This window comes from Stegastes partitus, unplaced genomic scaffold, assembly GCF_000690725.1.
Source record: "Stegastes partitus isolate 25-593 unplaced genomic scaffold, Stegastes_partitus-1.0.2 Scaffold3, whole genome shotgun sequence".
Taxonomy (NCBI): Eukaryota; Metazoa; Chordata; class Actinopteri; family Pomacentridae; genus Stegastes; species Stegastes partitus.
Window position 1 is genome coordinate 1,687,340 of NW_007577734.1, and position 21,557 is coordinate 1,708,896.

Here is a 21,557-nt window from a genome sequence, read left to right on the forward strand (position 1 = left end):
GGCTGCTAGATGATTGTTTTTGATTATACCAACTTTGTTCTTGAATTTTTGCATTGTGCTTCATACTTCAGCGTAGTACAGTCTTCACAAATTAAACTGTGAATATATTATTTATTTACTTAGTAATAGATTTTATGTTTAGAAAATGTAGAATTATCAAAATTATATTTATTTTCTAGGTGAAAATCTCAGTGGGGATGTAGCTATCATTAAGGAAACAAAGGGTATTTCTTCATTTCTTTGGTACAGTATTTTTTGAATCGATGTATTTGAATGTGACTTCTTTCAGGCTGAAAATGAAAAAAGAAACTTTAAGTATATCTCCACTGGAATTTTATGTTACCATGAAGAGAGCGTTAAAACTGAATTTAGACTTTAATTTTGGCAAATCAAACAGCTATGTTAAGGTTGTTTTACAGGCCTATTACCCTCTAAAAGAGGCAAAGCTCCCAGACAGTCCTTTCAGCTAGAGACTAGTTGTGGTGAGTTGTTGCTGAATTTCAGGATACATACAGTAAAACTGATTCAATGTAGTATAATCAATAATTGACATATTTATATATTATTTATTCATATGTTAGTTCAGTTATATTGTTAAGTTCAAATTGGGAAACACATTTCATAACTGAACAGCCCTTGTAATTGGTCTGATTGGATAGTTTTTTTTTTTTCTTGGTAATGTAACAGGAAATTTTGAACTTGGAAAAAAACATGTTAATATTTTATTTCCCTGATTTCTCTGAAGATTCTTCATTTAATCATTTTGTTATTTATTCTGCTGGCCTCAAAATAGAAAAAAATGTTAAATTTAATCAGCCTAAAATGTGTGGGGTTTTTTTTGTTTGTTTGTTTTTAAATTAAGATAAACTCTTCTAAGGTTATTAAAATACTCACCTTCTCTTCCTGAAAACCCTAAACCTGAGCTTTTATTGATGTTGTTGGAAAAATTAACATCATCTGTTTTGCAGTGAATGGAGCTTGGGGTCCATTTGTATCTGAGCAGTGTGCAAGTCGTGTTGACTCCCAGTCACGGCTGTTTACCTTCTTCATCTCCTTCGCCGCTCCTTGTATCACTCGTGGAGTAAGTTGTTGAAATAAATGGATTATTGTGACAAGCTGCTGCTTTGTAACAACACTATTTTTATTTGATGCTTTTCTTACAGGATGATCTGCACCTTCAGTTCATACTGGACAATCGAGAATACATTCTCTCCTGTCCAACCAGTCCTCACTTTCCCTACATCCCCTCTCCACCTTTGCCTCCTGGTGACCCTCATTTTCCTTTAATCCCTGATCCTGTTCGTCCTGCACCCACCTCTCCTCCCCCTCCTTGGCCTCCAACCAAGGAGCCAATTTCACGACTTCCAGACTACCCCTTCTACTCTTACCCTGGGTTCCAGTACGCCCAGCTGCCCGAGTTCCTCCCTCCTGGCCCACAACCTGCACGTCCAACTCCTGTCAGCCCTGTTAGTCCTCCTGGGCACCAGCATCACCAGCAGCAGTTCCTCCACCCTACTGGGCCTGACAAGTGGCAGTACTCTCTCCATTACCAACCTCCTGCCATGATACAAGCCACACCTGCCCCAAATCCAAGCCCAGTGCAGGATCCCCATCAGGTTCCTACATTTCCTGTTGGCCTTCCTCAGTTTCCATTTGGTCTGCATTACCCCTATATGCATTTCTACTACCCTGACATGACCCCAGCTCCTCCTATGGCTCCAACAACCACCACCGCTGCTCCTCCAGCTATCCAACCAGCCATACCTCCAGCAAGTCCTTACTACCCTGTGTACTTCCTCCATTTGTCTTACTATCCTGCACCTACTACAGCACCAGTGACCCCAGTACCTACTCCTCTCCCTCCCTCTCCACCGAAACAACCCGAGAGTCCACACTATCATCTCAGCCCATTTTATCCAGCTGTTCCTTACAGCTCTTACTATCCTTATTGGCCAGTTTCCTACCCAGAAGCCCCTGCTTCACCTCCTACAACAGCTCCACCACTTAGCCCTACAACAATTAACAGTCACAGCTATCCGTCCGGACAGTTTTACTTCCAGAGACCTCTTTATTTCCAACCGCCCGCACATCTGCCACCAGGAAAAGAGGAACCTCCACGACCCACATGCCCACCGCACACCCGCACCTTGTGTAGCTATTACACTTATCCTTATTATCCTTATTATAATACTCTCAACTCACCCCACCACAGTCCACCTTACCCCCCTGTGCCCCAGTATCCAGATATGCAACCACCAGTTACAGAACAAATGGCCCCCACGACCACTGCTCCACCTCACTTCACCACAAGCTTTACATCCCCAGCTTGGTCCGCACCACAGACTCCCCACCTCAAGTGTGTGATGGGGAGGATGGTTGCCTTCCTGCCTTTTGCTCACCCAGACTCCATCGAGGTCAGAGGTCAGTGTTTCTGTAAACAGAAGAGCTCTTTGTGTAAGTGAGAAGTGTGGCTTTTCATGTGTGGAAAAAGGCGCTACATATGGGATTTCGTTTTTTTTAAACTATCTATCTTGAGCCAAAAATCTCTTTAAGGCCACATATAGATCATTTTTATTTTCTAGCATCCTATGAAAACAAAAAACAATTGTTGGTGAGCTGTAGTTGCTGCATAGGAAGAATCACAGTAAGAATAAATATATACATTTATGGCTTCTGAAAATCTGTCCAAAATATGCTGAACGTAACATTGTTACTTGAGAAAGACTGACATAATTAACTGATGGTTAGAAGAGCAATTTGTTTTCTGTTCTAAAAATAGTTTTGTTAATAATGAGTGGATTTGCATTGTCTCTTTAAAATATAACGTTTCTGAACCCAAATGAGCACCCATGCTAGTATCAACTATATGGCAGCTTGCTCTGAGGAAATAAAAATCACTTCTAAAATGAAAATATATTCATTTTGTTGCAATTATAAAGGCTCTAACAACCATTCCCCCCCCCCCCCCATCCCCCATGTTAGACCAAAAAAAGACATGGCTGTCTCTCTCCAGAGTGTCTCCACTTTGTGGGTACATGCTGCAGATGGCTGAGGGCTTTGGGGTAATCCTCCACTCTCCTCTGCCTGCCTGTCACAGCCAGTTACGGGTGAGGCTCTCCTCAATGCTTTGTCACTGCCTGCACATATGCCGTCTTTACATAACTGCTTAACTTTAATCATGTCTTTATGTCACAGTTCCTAGAAAGTTCTCAGGCGCTTTAAAGTCGTGTTTGGTGTGCATTAAAAACCTCCTGACTTTGGCAATAAATGCAAATGTACTTTAAATTACATAGTAACACTGAAAATATATATACATATATATGCAATATATCTTACACAACATCAGGCACAAGAAGACAGACCAGCTCAGAGGAAATACAGCAGTACTTTAATCATGGGTACTATTATAATGACATGAAGACTAAAAAACAAATATTTCAGTGCTAGTTAAGCTGTCTGTTAAATTCTGAGTCCATAGCTTGTGATTGTGTTTAAGATTTCTTTAAGGTTAGATTTTATGCACCTTTATATAAATTAGTGGGTGCATAAAAGCTCAAACCATCTTTACACATAACGTATAAAGCAACACCACAAACTACAAAATGAGTTTAGATAGCTGACGCTGGCAGTTTGCACCACTTGGGTTGTCGCTATAGAAAATTTATGACATCAGTCCTGCTTATATATAGAACACAGATGAGCAGTTCTTCCCAGTCAGCAGCTTACATTTATGATTAATCCCATATGGACTATATGCAGCATTTGCTGTGCATGCATCTGAACTGGTGGAGGTTTTTTTTTTTTTTTTTTTTTTTTAAATGTTCTGTGCAACCCAACTAGTGGGAACTCAGTATTTGTGTGAGTTGAGAACAATTCACAGACTTTATTTTTAAAAGCAGTAGCTGGAAACCATGCGTGGTTGCTCTTACTGATTGTATTGATTTCTCTCTTGCTTCAGACTCCCACGACCGTTTCCTTACCTTTAAGGTTTTGGGACCTCTCCACAACACAGTACAGGACGCTGGAGCTGCAATGCCCATATCAAAGTAACCTAGAAAATCTAACAGCGGTTACCCCATCTGCCTCCCCGACCCTGCCAAGCAACACCAAGGACAAGATCAACCCGTCTGTTGTCCCAAAGACTAAAGTCTTCTGCTCCTCTCATCAGATGACAGTAGAGCTTCCCTCTGGTCCCATTTCAGGAATTGTTGTTAAAGGTGTGTGTGTGTGTCCGTGTGTGTGTCCGTGTGTTCCAGATGCATATGGTTGCCATCAGCTCAGCATGAGTTTAATGTTGACATGGTTCAGGGGTTCTGGTGTACAGTGAAGGGGGGTGGGAGGGGAATGAGGGTATTTTTGGTTTTTGTTTTGACTGGGGAACACTTAACCTCTGCCCCAACTTGCTGAGAGCTTTAATGGGGGCCGTTTAACTCAAAAATACCTTATTGTATATCTCCAAATGTATTTTTCAGACATCAAGGGGAACCAGATGAAACTCCAGGAAGCCCCCGAGCACTGTGGGTATTCTACAAGCAAAGGCAAAGATGGCAAAATACATTTAAGTTTCCAGTTACACTCGCGCTGTCATATGAGTGTGCAGGCAAGTATTGACTCAGATTTCACACTGAGCGCATGACCTTTTCTATAATTGACTATTTTAACTCTTGTATAAACATTTTTCCTCTGAAAGGGTAAAATGTACATCATCACTGTTGCCTACATGACAGTAAATGGGAGGAAGGAAGCTCAGTTTTCCTGTCCAGTTGTCATCCCGGGATCTGGGCAAGGTACATAGATTTTATATTTACTCCCCTGAAAGGCTGTTCAATTTGCCAAAGGGTGTTTTCTCCAGGCCATTCAGAGTTATTTTAACTGTGCGACTGACATTTGTCGTGCTGTCCCTCAGAGTGCAACCTTCCTAGCGACCAGCGTCTCCCCTGCGGATCTGGTTCTGTATCCCAGCCACAGTGCCTCTCCATGGGCTGCTGCTTCAACAAGCACCCCCCTGCCTGCTACTACCCCATGGATGGTGAGCCGCAATCTGTGTCCCTACTGGCATTTTCACGCCACTTAGCTGAGTACAGTTGAGCCGTTTTGGGTACGGAAATGTAAGCTCTACAGCTGCTGGATGTGTGAAGAGGCATATTCGGGGCCAGCACAGCATGATTCAAGCTGGCAGTGACACAGAATGTGAAAAGGGTATAAGATACCTTGGGTCTCATTATCAATTGCCTCCTGAGATTTCTGACCTTTTGTTCATCTGACCTTTACATAACTGTGCATGTGTATCTGTGTTTGTGTGTTTGCATGCCCCTCCAGAGTGCACTATTGACCGCCACTTTGTCTTCTCTGTGCCCGCCGCCCTCACTGAGCCCCCTCTTTCCCCCTCCCTGCTCGTCGCTGCCAGCAACTCTACCTGCAAACCGCAGAGAGTGACTTCTGACTACGCCTTGTTCAAGATCCCAATGGACGGCTGCGGGACGCGCAGAGTGGTGAGATTTAATGAATGAAAACACTTTGTAAAGTATTGAAAGTGGTTGAGTAAGACCCAATGTAGGAACTGCATTTATGGACTACCTGATGCAGCTGATGGAGTGTTGATTTAAAGAACAATTTATAATCACATTCTGTGTTTTTCTTCATAATAAATCCCATGAAAAGTTGAATATAAACTTTTAGTTGATCATTGAAGTATTTCCTGTGTGACAAAAGCCTGATATCTTATTCCTTCATGCCATCGATATCCACTAGTGTCCAAAAACTACCATGCTGAACTGAATATATGACAGCCCTGATCACAAGACTACACCCCCTTTTTCCAACATCTGTTTTTGAGAGAAAGACTTTCTGCGGATAGGAAACACTTTGACACGCATCCTGTTGGGAAAGTTTCCCTGAAATACCATTAATCTGAAGAGAGCCCTCCTCATTGGGGCTTTTTCTTTCCTATGAGTAAAATACAGTAATGTGTAAAATCCACTTTTGTGCATCTTCTATTAGTCCAAGACTCTCCTTCTCACCTATTAGACTCTTTATACATTAATACTGAAAAAGAATATCTGATATTGTGAACATGTAATTGAGTCTTCATATATGCCTCCAATTTTTCAAACCTAATTTCCAGGGAGAAAATGGTCTTATATTCGAGCTGCTGGTGTAATAATACCATATCTCTTAGCTACACTGTCACACTGGTAACATGTTCCCTTATTATTGTAAATATGACCACTGCAGTGTCTTTTGAGTCAGTGACCTTTTTTTCAATTTGTATGTCTTCTTATTAATGGGATTTGTACTAATGGAAAGCATTCAGTACTATTTGGTATATGTTACTGTCTGTATACAAAATAGTTTTTCCATTTCTGCCCTGACAGGTGGTGGGGAAAACTATAGTCTATATGGTGGAGGTCATCAACAAGGTTCAGACAATCAGCCTCAACTATGGCACCATCACAAGAGACTCTCCTGTCAGGTCAGAACATGCTACTACCTGTTTCAGTCACCCATGGTGTTCACAGCAAGAATTAAAGCTCCATCGCAGCTGCTACAGACAATCCACTGTCATTATACCAGACATGGTCGTCTCCACTGGGTTCTCGGGCCCTGTGTCTCATGCCCAGTCGTTTTCCTCACTGGTTCTGTTTAGCTGTACAGGTTTGGGTCTCTAAAGCTGAAATTCACTTTTGAATGTATTCAATCTGTTTTGCTGCAACCAGATTCATGATGTAGCTGTTCTCATTGACATGGTTTTCTGTTTTAAATACACCACTAATTAGATAAGCAAAAATCTAAATAATGACAGCTTCTGTGTTGTGAAATTGACAATGTAGACAATTGAAATGAAAGAAAGTCAATGGCAGAAAAGGTTCATCAGAGGCCTTTTTTTTTTTTTTTTTAGATTTAAGGTCACTCAGAACAGTTTTTTAAGACTTGATGTCTGTTCACATCAGAAACGAAATGTGTTTATCCAAACAGTCACAGGTGGAAGGTGAAGCAAAAAGCCTACCATGATGGAGGACAGTGTGTTGCAAGTAACGCCCCTGAAAAAAGGACAAAGACAATACAATACATAAAATGAATGACTTTAATTTGTATTTAATTTATCGTGCTTCCTGACTTCTCCGTTGTTCTCAGGTTGTTGGTGGAGTGCAGGTTCATGCCAGGAGCGCTACTGACTGTGAGCTATGTGGTTAAGAGTCCCTCCCTTGGTCCGGAAATTCACACACAGGGAGTGTTTGGAGTCCAGCTCAGGATTGCCAAAGGTAAATGACTCTCAACTGCTTTTTAATATCCAAGAAATAATAATTGTATGCTTGCTGCAATAAAAGGTACCTAAAAATAATAAAGTAACAATTAATTAAAGTAAAAATGTTTTTTTTGGCTTTTGGAGAACTTCTACCTAGTTTAGTGTGTAAAGTGTAGTTTAAGATGAAATCTCCTTCTGTCTCTTTACACCTATTTCATATGAGATGCCCAGTACAGCAGCTACTACCCACAGTATCACCAGCCCCTGCAGATGTTGCTGGGGAAACCTCTCTATCTGGAAGTACGGCTCCTCAACTCTCCAGATCCCAGTTTAGTGCTGCTGGTGCACTATTGCGTGGCCTACCCCCGCTCAGGAAAAGCTGTGTGGGTGCTGCTTTACAACGGGTATGTTGAAACATCTCCTCTGTGAAAAGAACACGTACAAAAAAAATAATAATAAAAATATTGAGCTCAGCAGAGGAGGAGGCTGCTGTAGAAGGAACAAAAACAAAGATTTACTCCACACAAATATCTGAGTGTTTGCGCTGCAGGGAGCGAACAGGAAAAGTGAAGGGAAGTACAGTCCTGATACCTGTTATCTAACTGGTGCTCTGATTTCATATTCCTCCTAGATGTCCCAATCCTTATGACCCAGCCCAGCTACAGGCCGTGCTGTCTGACCCACAGCCAACTTTTCCTCAGAGTCAGACCCGCCGCTTCACCATCAGAACCTTCCAGTTCCTTCCTGATGGTGAGTTCAAGGACCCAGATGAAGAGGTAAGGATGAGCAGAGACTCTTGAACTGTAGAAGCAAAAGTAAAGAGATACTCTGTAGATATCTGAATACTTTTATTGTGTTTTTAAGTTTCTTTTCCCCATTGTTGTTTCTGTAGTTTTGGCATTAATCCCCTCTTTAATGCGCAGGCTCTAGACTTGAAGTCTGTTTTATGTGTCCTGCCAAGGCATCCCATTTAACATTATGTAAATGAAGGAGTTGTTTTGGAGAATGTCTTTAATTTAACCTAGCATAAAGACTAGAAATGTGGAAATGGCTATTTTAGCCCTGTGCAAAGGTAACAGATCTTCCCATTAGCACATTTAAAGCTCACTAGTTAGCTGGTTTATCTTATGTTTTCCATTTTCAGTATAAAATCTAAAGTAAAAATGACACATTGTAACTTTAGGAGTCTTGAAGATTCTTTTTATCGTTACACAGAGCCAGGCTAACTGTTTCCAGCTAATCTAAGCTAGTCAGCTGAGGTCTCTACCTTCATGTAACTTTTGGCACGAAAATATAAACGCATATTTCCTAAAATGTCACACTGTTGCTTTAATCCTTTTAACCCTACAGCTTTTTATGTGTTGCAGCAAAAAAAAAAAAAAAAAAGAAAAGTCAAAGGTGCAGCTGTCTGCCTGTGAATTTACCCCCAGGGAATGGATCAAGTCTTGTTTTAGAGTAGAAGCTGGTTGGTAGTATGTGACTGTTCCCTTAGGGCAAATTCATACAGTTTGTCTTTTTATTGAGTAGAAGTATCACATCTTGGGAAAATGAAACTATTGGCAGCTTTATCTCTAAATCTCTCTGTCAGCATTCATTATGAGGAGATGGGGAGAGGCCATTTTGTAAACTGAAAATTTTCTGGCCAATTCTGAATTGCCAGCAGCTGTTTGTCATACTACACTGCACGCTCTCAAGACTGGACACAACATCAAATTCTGCTCTGCTTGTGCCTCCCTCTCAGATCTACTTCATGTGTTCAACCGAAATCTGCTCGCCACGTGATGGGCCTTGTGTCGAGGGATGCTTTGGCCAGTGATGGTGAGGAAAATCAGCTGTCTGTCCGCAAAACATCTACTACACCCTTATGATCTCTGGTGAATCCTATAAAAACGCCCATGAATGGGCCCCGTTACAAGCCTCCTCCACCCGGAGAGCAGCCTGAGAGTCTGTAGTCGCTACAGTTCCATACGACAGCAGGACAATGTTTTAGTAATGAGGAGAGTTTTGAATTATTTATCAAGACTGATCTATTTCCTGTTTTTCAGTTACGACATGGAAGACACAAGAAGTTAGTCGAGATGATGATGTGGTGAGTCGCACAGCAATTGTGTTCAGCTCCTGTTTTTATTCCCCAGAATTACTCTCTGACCGTATCTTCTCTTCACTTTGGCAGGTCTCAGACATCACTCGTTTAACTACCAATAAAAGCTCTTAAATAACACAAGGGGTGTTTGTGTGCTTTTGTTTCTCAGCTTGCAGCCATTTAGGTTTTACAGAAGGAAGTGGCACTCCATCAAAAAGTGGGAGGCAGCATTGTTTGCACAGACACATGGTCGGTGTGGAGTAGACTGAACTGGAGTGAGACTTGGGCTGAAAGCTTTGTCGAACTTTATGTGGAGGTTTAACAGGTTTCAAGCATTTAAAGGAAAAATGTTTGAGCAAGATAACTAGAGGCTATGGATGCAACCAATCTGCCCTGAGCGAGGAAAACAAAGTACGATGCATCAGTGAGGGCATTGCATCTGAGTGGGGACTTGTGAGTATTTCCAACCAAGCTGCATCACACAGGCACACTTAACTTGCTTGGGCGTGTTGGAGCAAAAATGAGCTGCTGGGCTTCTGTGTGCGGTATTGGTTTTTTGGTTTGTTTGTTTTTTTGCTGGAATATTACTCAGCTTTAGGTTAACTGATAAAATGGCATGTTCCCTCATATATGAGCCTTAAAGTAATTAAATATAGCACCTTAAAGGACCCTCTTACATGATATTACCCTTCTCATTGTCCAAAATGCAGCAAGCCTGAGGCATTTGGTGCCCTAGGACATTGCAATACACACGGTTAAAACACCAGCCAAAGTAAGCAATTTGTATTTATTTATTTATTTATATTATATTTATAGTGAGGATCATCTAAAGCAGGTTGAAAAAAACAAACACATGCACCTATTAGAGGCAGAATTTTAAAACCCATAAATGACACTGTTAACAATGACACTTTTTTATTTATTTATTTCTAAATTACATTTTGGGAGATGACTCAAAAAAACAAGCCTCTCTACCAGCACCTCTAAAGCTCATTAGGTAACATTGTTTTTGAAAAATTCATATGAAAAAACAAAGCATAAAAACTATTTGTGGTGGATCATGTGGCAAACAGTGGAGACTTAAGGAAGTCACTTCTCCCTGCCAGAAAACATGTTTAAACCACAACTTGTCATTTTTTATTTTGATTTTTCTTTATTTATTACATTTTGAAGGACTTAAATAACAAGACACAGTAATGTGGTGAAGAGTGAGCTTCTGAGGTGTTTGCCTGTAGATTTTGTCACCTTCAGACATAGCCAGGCTAGCAGTTTCCCTCCATTTCAAGTCTTTATGCTAAGCTACGCTAACTGTCTCCAGGCTCCCGATACAGCATGAGTGGTTTTGGTCTTCTCAGCAAGAAAGCAAATAAGCCTGTTTCTAAAAACAAGTTATCAAATCACAAATAAGGAAATTAGGAAGAGCTATGAAACAAAGAAGTGTGTTGTTGTTTTTTATTACATTTTGGAAAATGAAACCAACCGCCACTAGAAGAGAGTAAAAGACTGTAGCTGTAAAACGGTCGAGCCAACACATCCACAGCCTTGCAAGGCAGGATTAAGATTTTAAATATCAGCTTTTGCTTGTACAGTAATTTGCTCGAGCAAATTGCCTTTGAAGTATTTGCTTCTCATGGTACCCTTTGACCACTGGGTGTCATCCAAGCAATAAAAATGCCAGAGGAACATAAGGTACTCCATGCTGCATGACTCACAGCTGGGCTTGTGTGAAGACCTTGGCCTGGCTGTTGGTTGTGTAATGAGTTAAGCATGAAATCTTCCAGTGCAGCCCACCTCTTTAATATTCAGCCATGTGATGTGACCACCATTAGGCAGCAGAGGAAAACTGTTTTTAGGACAATTGCGCACACGTAGAAATGCGCAAAAGGAGCACTTGATTTAAAGATTGTTTTTTTAAGGGGGGGGTGGACTGTAAGAGCATAACAGTGTCTCCGGGACCACAACCCCCCCCAATCAGCCCTCACACACACACACACACACACTGACACGTTTCCCTGAGGGGAGGGAAAATGTATGGAAGCACTGCGGCACACTGCGTGTATTGCAAGCTGCATGGTTGCCTGGCTCAGCGTTCAAAGGCAGAGCGGAAGATAGGAGGAGGGGAATGACTACACCAAGAGAGTAGGAGGAGGAGGGAGGGAGGACAATTTCCTTTCTGTAACACACACGCTACATGAACACACCGGGAAAAACGGAGAGAGGAAAGAAAATAAGCGAGAGAGGGAGAGAGAGAGAAAAGGAAACACCGCAGCCCCTGCGTCCGTCCGTGCGTCCTTTGGTTGGTTGTGTTGTGTTTTGTTTTTTTTGTTTGTTTTTTTTTTGTTTTTTAAAGAAAGCGTCTTTTCGTTGAAAAACGCAGACTTGCGGACTAACATGGGAAGCTGCTGATGAGGATTGACTTTCAGTGAACCTCTGCTCTGTGGTACAAGTCTGTGGCTAATAGGGAGGAAAAAGGCGACAGGGAAGACATGTTGAGGGGTTTTTCGTCTTGAGGTTGCGGCAGCGTGTTAAAACACACGGCTCTCGTAGAGGAAGAAAAAAAAAGAGGGCAAATGGAAACTGGGCGGTAGGCGAAGCTCAGGAGCCATTGTTTTGATCGGTGTTTGCTTAATTGGTTTGTTATGATCTGAAATAACGTAGGCCTCTTAGGCAGCCCCGCAGTAAATAAATACACGGTCAGCAGACAGGGGCTACACAGCTGCAAAATAACCCGCATTGTTTTTAAACTGAGCCGCTGTGCTTTGGAATAAGGAGAAAGCAGTGTTTATAGTTCGTTTTTAGGTGCAAATTCTTAACCAGGGAAGCAAAACATTTCCAGATACATCAACTCTTAAAGGGGGGCGGGGGGGGGGGATCATACAAAGGCCCAGTGAAAAACACAGAGAAGGCTACTTGGCATATTAAAGTCAATCCAACACCGACTTGCTTTACGCACAGAGGTGCACCGGATTAGGTTTTTAAAGACCCAGTTTAGCTGAAGGAAGGGAACAACAGAAGATTTTTAAATGTTAATGTCGACCGACGTTGCATCCATCATGCTGCCTGTGTCCCGGGGTCTCATAGACCGGGATAGAGAGCTGGAGACCATGGCCGGGGTGCATCCCAACCCGGGCGGCGCTCCGGCAGCTGTCCGGGGCATGAAGCGCGGAGACCCGGAGCCCGACGGACAAACAGCGGCGGCTCTGGTGGACTCGGCCGGGGCGGAGTGCAAGCGTCCCCGCATCGACGGCTCAGGAGGGATCGGCGAGGTTGGTCAGGTGAGGAGGGAACTCTTTTGTCCAAATACAGTATGAAAAAAAAAAAAACAGACACGACTGCGCTCCTCGCCGTGCTCTTGATGTTCTCATGTTTTCTATAAGCCTGTTTAAGTGCATCTATCGTCCACCGGCTCACTGCTTCTATTGTGGTTACATTTGTGATCTGCTCACATGTTTAAGTGATAGTTGCAGTAGCTGGTTTGCAGTTATAGCTCCTGCACAAGGCCCTTCATATCCTCTGCTCAGTCCATTACCAGCTGTGCAGGAAATACCACCACGTTTCCCAGCTGTAAATGACCGTGCATGCTTTTAATTCAGTTTTAAGAGGGAGCTGGAATAGTAACGATGCAATCCACGGTGTTAACAGGGCTGTTAGCTGCCACATTGCAGCTCACACAGCAATGTAAAGGAGGAATTGCAACCATGCAGTGTGTATTAACCCGCTGAGACACTCTCCAGTAAGAACATCTTTCTGGTTTATGAATATCTGCAAGAAACACAGACAGAGTCCCAGCAGAGGGTGGAGAATGTAAACAAACCTGACCTTTCATTATGCAAAAAGGAAAAAAAGAAACACTGCCATGTGGCATAATGGTGTAGACTACATTTGGGAATTGATGTCAGTGTTTGCCTGTTTGGTCTTTGAGGCGGTAGGGCAGACTGTAGGGGCTATTTGAGGTAAACAAAGACCACCAGTTTTATTAGGGGCGATCGGGCCCTCATCTAATCAATCTAATTACCTTGATCTTCACGCCCTGGCTTCTATTAACTAGACTACCACGCTGTTGGGAGTGACCTCTATTAGGTGTTAAACTATTTTTTTTCAGTGTCAGCAAAATCAATTTGCTGATTTTATTTTTATTTTTTCCCTCTCAGTGACCCATAAATGGTAGAATATTGTTGTTAACAGAGCCTCGCAGTGGGGCGGGGGGGCTGCTCGGGATATCATTGGGGTTGATTATGTCGGTTGAAGTACTCCAGTGGAAGACAGAAAGCTATTTCTCTGTCACTGAAAGCACCAGTAATGGAGGTGAAGTGGCCTGTTTGCTCCTGTTTGGGGAAGCTAAATGGCTGGCTTTACATCGCCGTGCTGTCGGTGAGTGCTGACAGACAGGCTCAGAAATGTAATGCACTTAAAAACAGATGTGAGTGGAAGTGTGTTTGTGTGTGGGAGAGAGGGAGAGAGAGAGAGAGAGAGAGAGAGGGAGAAGCACAAGCACAGATCAATAGCTCTAGGCCCTAAAATGTATTGAACGTGGAGCGACTGGACAGTCCGGAAATGAGAGTGGGAGAGATGCCCCCCCTCCTTTGCTCTCAGTTGGTGCAGGAACAGATTTGCCCTATCACTGGCAGTAAAGAGGCTTTGTTTCCAGCTAATGGGATCACATCTCATACTGGAGGGGGCATTATAACCACACTGATGTCTGAGATGCTTATTTAAATCTGAGGATTTATAGGATATCCACACTTACACACATACACACACACACACAAACATATTGGTAAGATCCAGATGAAGATTGTAATGTAGAAATTTGTGCAATCAGTAGTCGATTCATCAAAAATTAATCACCAGCTGCTCTCATAATCGACTAATTCTCTCCCACTTTTCTTCTTTTGTGTCAAACGCTGAATATCTCCAGGTAGTGAATATTTTTGAACTGGACAAAATCAGACATTTCAAGGCATGACTTTGGACTGTGATGAGCATTTTTTCATTATTTTAAATGAGAAGTTAATCTTGAATGGAAAAGAGGCAACAGTCACAGCTCTGAATTTGTTTTGTGACTCCCGAAGCTCCACTGGGTTTCAATCTGAGCTTGGCCTTTTCAAAATAACTCCACTGTATAGACTATTTTTTTCCTCTGTGGTCCAGTGCCTCACACAAAACAACTGCCCTCCAATCCCAGCGTGACTATATAAAACACTGTCATGTATTTTTATTCCTCTAACCCGGTGACACCATTAATATTCTAGAAGCGAACTGGCTTGAGTGACGTTCAGATTTCTTTTTTTTTTTTTTTTTATAAATCGGAGCTCTTGACTTTCCAAGAAACATCTATAAAAATGCAGGGAGGTGCTTTTGTAATCTTCAGAAAACTATAAAGGATGGAAAATATTACAGCAAGCAGCAGCCCGGCTCTTGAAAAAGCACAGAATCTCCCTTCCTTAATCCTTTCCATCCTTTCTTTGAAAAAAAAAAATAATAATAATAATTCCTTTATTGCTGACATCACTGCAAGAGGTGAACTCTGACCCGCACGTGAAGCCAAACACAATAGGGTGTGGTTGTGGTTGAGAGCAATCCATTTTGCATCACTGCAGCCTAATAATGGACTCTTTCTCATTCGGTTATTGACACTGCTGTTTTCCTCATTAGGGTGTGATGTCACCACAGCGCAAAGGGGAAGAAACCTCTGTCAAGTCAAATCTGCAAAGTTCTTGTCGAGCAGCAGTGCATTTATAAATCTGTGCAACAAGTAGTAGATTAATGAGTGCTCGACTCGGCTAACGTGGGCAAAATGAAGCCAGCGGAAGAAAAAAAGAAAAAACTTGAGTGGTTTCAGCAGTCTGTGTTCACATGTTTGCCGCCACTCGCCAAAATTAGCTTGGTGCTGATATTATTCAATAATGTGAATTTTAAATGAATATTGAGTGTGGTGCCCCCCCACCGCCAACACATGATCAGTCTGTTTCACATTCCAGTGCAGCATCGGTGAATTTTTCAGGGGATTCATAACAACACCCTGCATCTTCGGCCCGAGTCAGATTGTGGGAAATGTTGAGAGGAGGTTGTCGGCTTCAATATCCATCTGGCCCACTGCTGAGCAGCCCGTGTTTTGTTGTCACTCTGCGTTGGAACCGGGGCTCTCTCTAACCTAATAAGGTCCTGCCTGCGGTGACAGCACCGAGGACAAATGACTTGACTAGGACATTAATGTAGGTGGATCACCCCTCTGTACTTTCATCTCAGCCCCGGCACTGAAATAGTATGAAAACGTCAGCAAGAAAGATGTACTCCTACAGCCCGGTGGAGAATATTTGTTTAGTTTTTGGGCCCCTGTTTTTGCTGTGATAAATTGCTGGTAGAACTCCGTTGACTGATTTGTGTTCGAGAGAGTCCATCAGTGTTTTGGGACTCTTCTCAGGGGAAGATTTGATGTGCTTAAAGTGTCATTATCCTCACATATCAACTGCAGTTAAGTGATTTGATGCTCCTGTGGTGTGTCTGGTTTATAGTAGGATATTAATTCATGCTTATTTAAAAGTTAGGCTACAACTGGTGCTGCTATGAGCTTTTTCTCACTGTTAAAAATATCAATTAGTCAACCAGGACATTAAATACATCGGTATACAATCAATGTGCAGCCTCTGTGTTGGTCAATATGTCTAAAATAATAATAGTAAGTAAAATAATTGTAGGAAGCAGTCTAATTACTGCTAGAATGATTTGTGAAGTAGCAGAGGATTAATTAGCAACCCCTTTTAATGCTTTTTCAGGCAGTAATGCTCAAAAGTTGCCATATCCAGCTGCTCAAATGTCACAATTTCAGAAGCTCAAACAGCTTTCTTTTTTTTTTGTTATGTGATCACATAATGCACTGAGTAAATTGACTGGTTGGGAAACGTTTGAAAATGCAATTTCCTAGATGTCACCTTAGGCTCTGCAAATTGTAATGGACATTTTTAGCGAAAGTCTGGCATTTCTTTAACCAAACAGTCAGCAAAGTAATGTGCAGATTAATCAATAATGAATATAGCTGTGACTCTGGAAATACAAGTTTGGTCATTTGTTTCTTAGTTGTTCCACTTTTTCACTCTCCTGTACTTTCTGAGTTGTTGGTGTAGCTCTTTTTTTAATTAACAAATGTAACAAACCCCCACCGACATGTCAAAAATGAACAGAAGTCGCCATGTTCTTCCTAATACGGGCCTCAGCATCAGTCCCAAACACCCAGTATGAGTCTTGAGTTTCACTGGAATGATGTTGAAATGAAGTAATCATTATGGGCAACTATGTTGTGCAGTAAATAATTACAAGCAAATTCTCTCCTATCAGATCTTAAATAAATTGGTGGTGGTGGTGAAAATGACAGCTTTATTTTGAGATGCAGATCAGTGCAGCGGACATCGGTTTCATTATGCAGCATGTGATTTGGCAGCCGATGCCGCTATATGATTACCTTTATGCCAGGATTGTAGCACCAGCTTCCAAAATCCACTGACTCCAGCCAGCATCCCCTTGAAAAATCACGTGTAGGTTTGCTGTGGAAAGTGAGAGGGATGTGAGGTATATTGAAGGGAAAATAAACTTCAGATGGTCTGGCCTGACTGGAGGCTTAGCACATTAGTGCTCTGTGGAAGAAATGGATTCACATCCTCTTGAGTGTATGGAGTGCCCTGCTTTGCAGTTAGGTAGGATGACTCTCAGAGCAGTGAAATGTAGTTCCTCTTCTCCTCCTTCCTCAGAAGTCCCAAGACACGATAGGAATAGACACAAGTCTTGTGACTAAATTAGACAACACACAAAACAATCACACACACACCTTCCACCACCTGTAGTTTTTGGACACAGTGGATTATTGTTGCCATGTGAGGAGGAAACCTGAAGGTAACCAAGCTTGTCATCCTTCACTTCATTTCAGATTTTGTTATTACAGGGCTCCTCCTGTTCGCTCCCCCTCCCTCTGCCCCGAGCTCCCCTCTCTCTCTCCTCCTCCTCTCCCTCCCTCCTTCCCTCCCTCCCTCCCCTCCTCTCTCCCTCTCCCTCCTCCTCCTCCCCCTCTCCCTCCTCCTCACCCCCTCTTTGCCATCTGTTGACTTCAGGTCATTTTGTTACTTTCTCCTGATTGCTCACTCGGTCTTTCCCTGCAGTTTCTTCTGTTGTTTTAGCCACCCCGCCCCCAGAACCACTGCTATCACCACCCCCAGACGGGATTCAGCTGTGCTTCATTTGTCACCAAACAACAAAGAAAGCCCAAATAAGGTCGAACCGCGATTAACTATGACTGTGTTAAGCACAGAATCTTATTGTTTCTCTCTCTCTAAAAAAAAAAAGTGACTGTGGCGCTGAGAGTGAGACACACTCGTCTTGAGCAGCCTCCACGCAGCCCTCCCCTCTCATCCCTCCCAGTTCCTTAAGGAAATTAAGCACATGACTCCGCTCATGTATGAGTCATTGTCTCTGCTCCCTCCATCTCGTTTTCTTTCTTTTTTTGTTGTTGTTGTTGTTGTCCATTTCCCCGTTGTATTTCCAGCTCTGGTTCCTTTCTCTGCTTCTTGCTTCTATGAATTCCAGATGCTCCCAGATGTGCGTCTTCATTTCGATAACATTGTGCTGCTCCATACGTTTCTTTCTGTCTCCTCCTGTTTGGTTTTCTTCCTCCATACCTTCAGTACACTGCGTCTCGAGTTTGTCCTCGCTGTAAAATACGATTTATACTTTATTCATGTTATTCAAGCCTCTAAGAGCTGTTTCATTATTTAGAGCTTCTACCTCCCAAAGCCAGTTCACTAAGTACATTTTTGGCTTTGAGATAGACTCGCGCAAACTGCATTTTTCAATCTTGAAGACACTTCCTGCTCCTTCCTCCTCGACAGAGCCTTACATTTGGAAACGTTGTGCTTAGTTTTAGTGAAATGGCCCCATGGGGTCCGGAGTTAGATGGCTACAGTATTAATCAGGCGAACTCAAGCTGTGAAGCGCACAGAGCAAAGTGTTCCCCCCGGGGACAGAGCAGACGAGGGACATTGGTTCCAGATGAAAGGAAGATCAGAGGGGAAGGACAGAGAGAGTAGAGAGGAACGGAGTTGTTTTCTAATCTAGTGATATGAAGTCGGTGACAGGCAAATCTGTTTTCCCCCTTCAAAGTGTGTTGTAATTGCTGTGAAAAGCACCCTTTTTAATGGAATACATTAGCATAAAAGCCGGAACACAGTGTTATGAGTATGAATAAAGTGAGTTACAAACTATTTTAGGGAGTAGGGACGTGATTTCTGTTTAATATTTGGCTCCAAACAAAAATGATTTCTTTTCTCTGCGTCTTGTTTTACTGTAATTACTCACCAGATGTTTGATGTATCCGTTGCTGCTTTACACAGCCAGAACATTGAGAGGAATGTGTTGGAGATTGCATCACGGCTCATGATCGCATTTCACACCGATGGGCTTCATGCTCGCTGACACTCCTGACCTATTTATGATTTAAGAGCCGTGGTGACACTCGTTCTTTCTTCCCTGTCTTTCATCTCCGTGCTCGCATGATCTCACTCGCCCCCGTTATCACATCTTTTACAAGCAGCACAAAAGATCCGCTGGGTGGAAAACTCTGGAGGAGACTGACTTGGGAGATAGCAGGAGTGTGTCACTGATGGAGTTAATTTGATTAGGAGTCAGAAATTCCACGCAGCCGTAAAGTCAAATATGGAGACATGACTGAAAGGGGGAATATAGAATAAACAAAACGGCATTCCTGAGCAGTGAAAATCATATCAGGAGAAGGGATCCTTTTTGAATTACAAATTACTGACCATGTTTCCAAAAATCTGCATTTCTCTTTCAGAACAACGATCCTTTGACCCTCGGTTACCATGGATACCCGTCTCACAGTCAGGTAAGGGCAACCGCAAACACATGCAAAAATCCATGTTGTATAATGTGCTCCCATTCCATCCTTCCAATATTTCTGTTTTATCTGGTTACACTATTCATATAGCATTATTATGGTTCAGTGTAGCTCTCTAAACCACAAGGTGGGGGTGTGGATTATAATTTATCGCTTATGTAGAAGAAGACATGCCTCCACAACCTTCCCTCTTCCAGTGTTACCCTCCTCCTACTTCCCTTTCTACTCTCAATCATCAAAGACAATATTAATCATCTTTCGGCTTGTAAATCTAAATCTTTTCTTCTCTTTTAGCACCTTTAAAACTGCCGATATTCTAGTTTCTCTGCCCACAAAGACACACTCTTAAAAAGAATCAGCTGTGCAGCATGTTTTGTGTGAGCTTGTCTGTGTGTAAGGCCTACAATCTGTTTGCTTGTCTTTGTATTAGCCTGCTGATTGTGTTATTAGACTGTTCAGTTTATGTGGTTAATCCTGAGCTCATCCTCCGTTCATCCACTCATCCTCTCGTGCTCTGCCCGTAATCCCCTCATCCCTCGCTCTTCGTGATGCCCAGCAACCTCTGGCTGCTTATCTGCACTTTATCTGTCTTACGTCTTGACTCGTACCCTTTAATTTGCTTCAGTATGAGAGCAGTGTTTTTTTTCATGGCACTGTCAAATGGATATTGCGGAAGTCCGGAAGTCAATTAGACAGTTTGGATTCACTGTAAGTTCACAGAGCTTTGAATCCTTTTTTCTTCGTAATGATAATGGTCAAGAGTCTGTCTTTACGTGAATGATCTTTCATTGGGATGGAGAGAAGTCAGTCAAGGACTACTTGAGGGGCTTGAAAGTGTGAACTTGCCTCTGACCAGGAGGAAGAAAAAAAAGAAAAGGCAGAGAGGAAGAAAACAATGCCGGCCAGCGGAGGCTTCCACAACACTGAGGTGCTAAACTGTCAACAGCAGTGTGAGAATGATGTGATCAAAGGCTCCTGAAAGGAAGAGCCTGGAGAGTAGCAGAAGCCCTGTGTGTGAAGCAGGAGACAAGCCCTATGCAGATGGATTATGAAACTAGGCTGGCGTTCTCTGTCTGTTGAAGTGATTTGAGGTAGTCTTTTTTATACATGTAGATAAATCAGGAAGTGGTTTTATTCAGACATCACAGGATGCATATGTCATGTAAGGCTCACGCCATATTTGCCACCTGGTGAGTGAGAGGTAGCACAAATTCTCTTGCAAAACAGAGGCGAGCTGCCAAATATCATGATTTTTAGGGTGACAAGGGGTTTTCTGTTCTCTGGTGTGCAGCAACACAGAGAGATGTTGAAAATTTGTGTCACCATTGAAGCCAAGTTAAAGCCCATTGCAAGGGTTTGCTCGCGTACTGGATGTAAGGTTTTTGGCTGAGTATTAATTCTGTATGCAGTCTGTGTAAATGTGAGTTGAAAATTTGCAGAGATACACACACACAGGGGGAAAAAAATCCAAATATAAAAGGTGCCTAACATGAGTATCTCCTCAGCAGCTTCAAATATGCACAAGAATCCATAATAAAATTACATATTTGAGAGTGTGAACAAGGCAGCTGCACTCAAATATTTAATTCCTCACAACCCTTAAGTCTTTATTTTTAAGCGCAAGTATAAATTATTGACAGGAAACGATGCCTATATGTAGTGTATGCTATGCTAAAGGCAAATTCCTGCACGAATACAGTATCCCTGTGACGTTGCTGATGGTGTTCTTTAGTCTTTCTGTATTAAATTGTTGTGAAGTGATGACGGTTGTGTTGGCCGTGTTGGCCGTGTTGGCCGTGTTGACGCAGGTTGTTCTATTTCAGTTGTATGTCTGATAAAGTCCCTGCTTAAGACATGTTTGGTGCCCCCAGTGGTGTCGTTTCATTCTGAGAAAAATATCCACTAAAGACTCCAATGTGTTCACCAGCTTCGCTAAGTTTATGTGTTTGCTGCTTTGTGGTGGAGATAACTCATGGTGGCTTTTTGTTTTGCCCGCAGCTGCTCGAAATGAGGTTGATGGAAGTGATGAGAGTGAAACCAAAACAAGGAGCTGAATGCTGCTAAAGTGCTGGAGGAAACTGCAGTTACTGCTAGTTTTATGAGTGAACCTTTGCACTCATTTGACCCTTTGTTATTATAAAATCTATTGATTAGTGCAGCTTTGAAGATTGTAACAGAGGCGATGATATTCAGGCATGAGCCGTGCTGCAAATGTTATGAAAATGTGACTGGGTCTGACCTGATTGCAGTCGTGACTCTTGCAGGAAAAATGACTTGAGATGTGAAATTGGCATGTAATATTATCAGAACATTTGTGTAGCAAGGTG

The 21,557-nt window shown here is 42.4% G+C and overlaps 2 protein-coding genes across 5 annotated transcripts in view; both read left to right on the forward strand.

The window, feature by feature from the left end:
- Positions 1-7,511: 7,511 nt before the first annotated feature.
- Positions 7,512-9,470, forward strand: LOC103354110 (zona pellucida sperm-binding protein 1-like). The gene is made up of 5 exons (XM_008277384.1): positions 7,512-7,650; positions 7,878-8,022; positions 8,988-9,064; positions 9,292-9,335; positions 9,420-9,470. Exons 1-3 carry the CDS (start codon positions 7,517-7,519, stop codon positions 9,060-9,062), a joined length of 354 nt encoding a protein of 117 aa, XP_008275606.1. The 5' UTR covers positions 7,512-7,516; the 3' UTR covers positions 9,063-9,064; positions 9,292-9,335; positions 9,420-9,470.
- A 2,029-nt stretch (positions 9,471-11,499) lies between these two features.
- rbfox2 (RNA binding fox-1 homolog 2) overlaps positions 11,500-21,557 on the forward strand; it is a 35,202-nt gene continuing 25,144 nt past the window's right edge. For all 4 annotated transcript variants that reach the window (XM_008277395.1, XM_008277412.1, XM_008277404.1 and 1 more), the window contains exons 1-2: positions 11,500-12,604; positions 19,168-19,218. In XM_008277395.1, the coding sequence (XP_008275617.1) occupies positions 12,353-12,604; positions 19,168-19,218 (303 nt within the window). In that variant the 5' untranslated portion in view covers positions 11,500-12,352. The remainder of the gene's footprint in view (positions 12,605-19,167; positions 19,219-21,557) is intronic.

Coding starts and splice junctions, on each gene's coding strand:
- LOC103354110 (XM_008277384.1), top strand. CDS start 7,517: ATGTTGCTGGGGAAACCTCTCTATCTGGAAGTACGGCTCCTCAACTCT. Junction 7,651..7,877: donor TGGGTGCTGCTTTACAACGG/GTATGTTGAAAC, acceptor TATTCCTCCTAG/ATGTCCCAATCCTTATGACC. Junction 8,023..8,987: donor TCAAGGACCCAGATGAAGAG/GTAAGGATGAGC, acceptor CCTCCCTCTCAG/ATCTACTTCATGTGTTCAAC.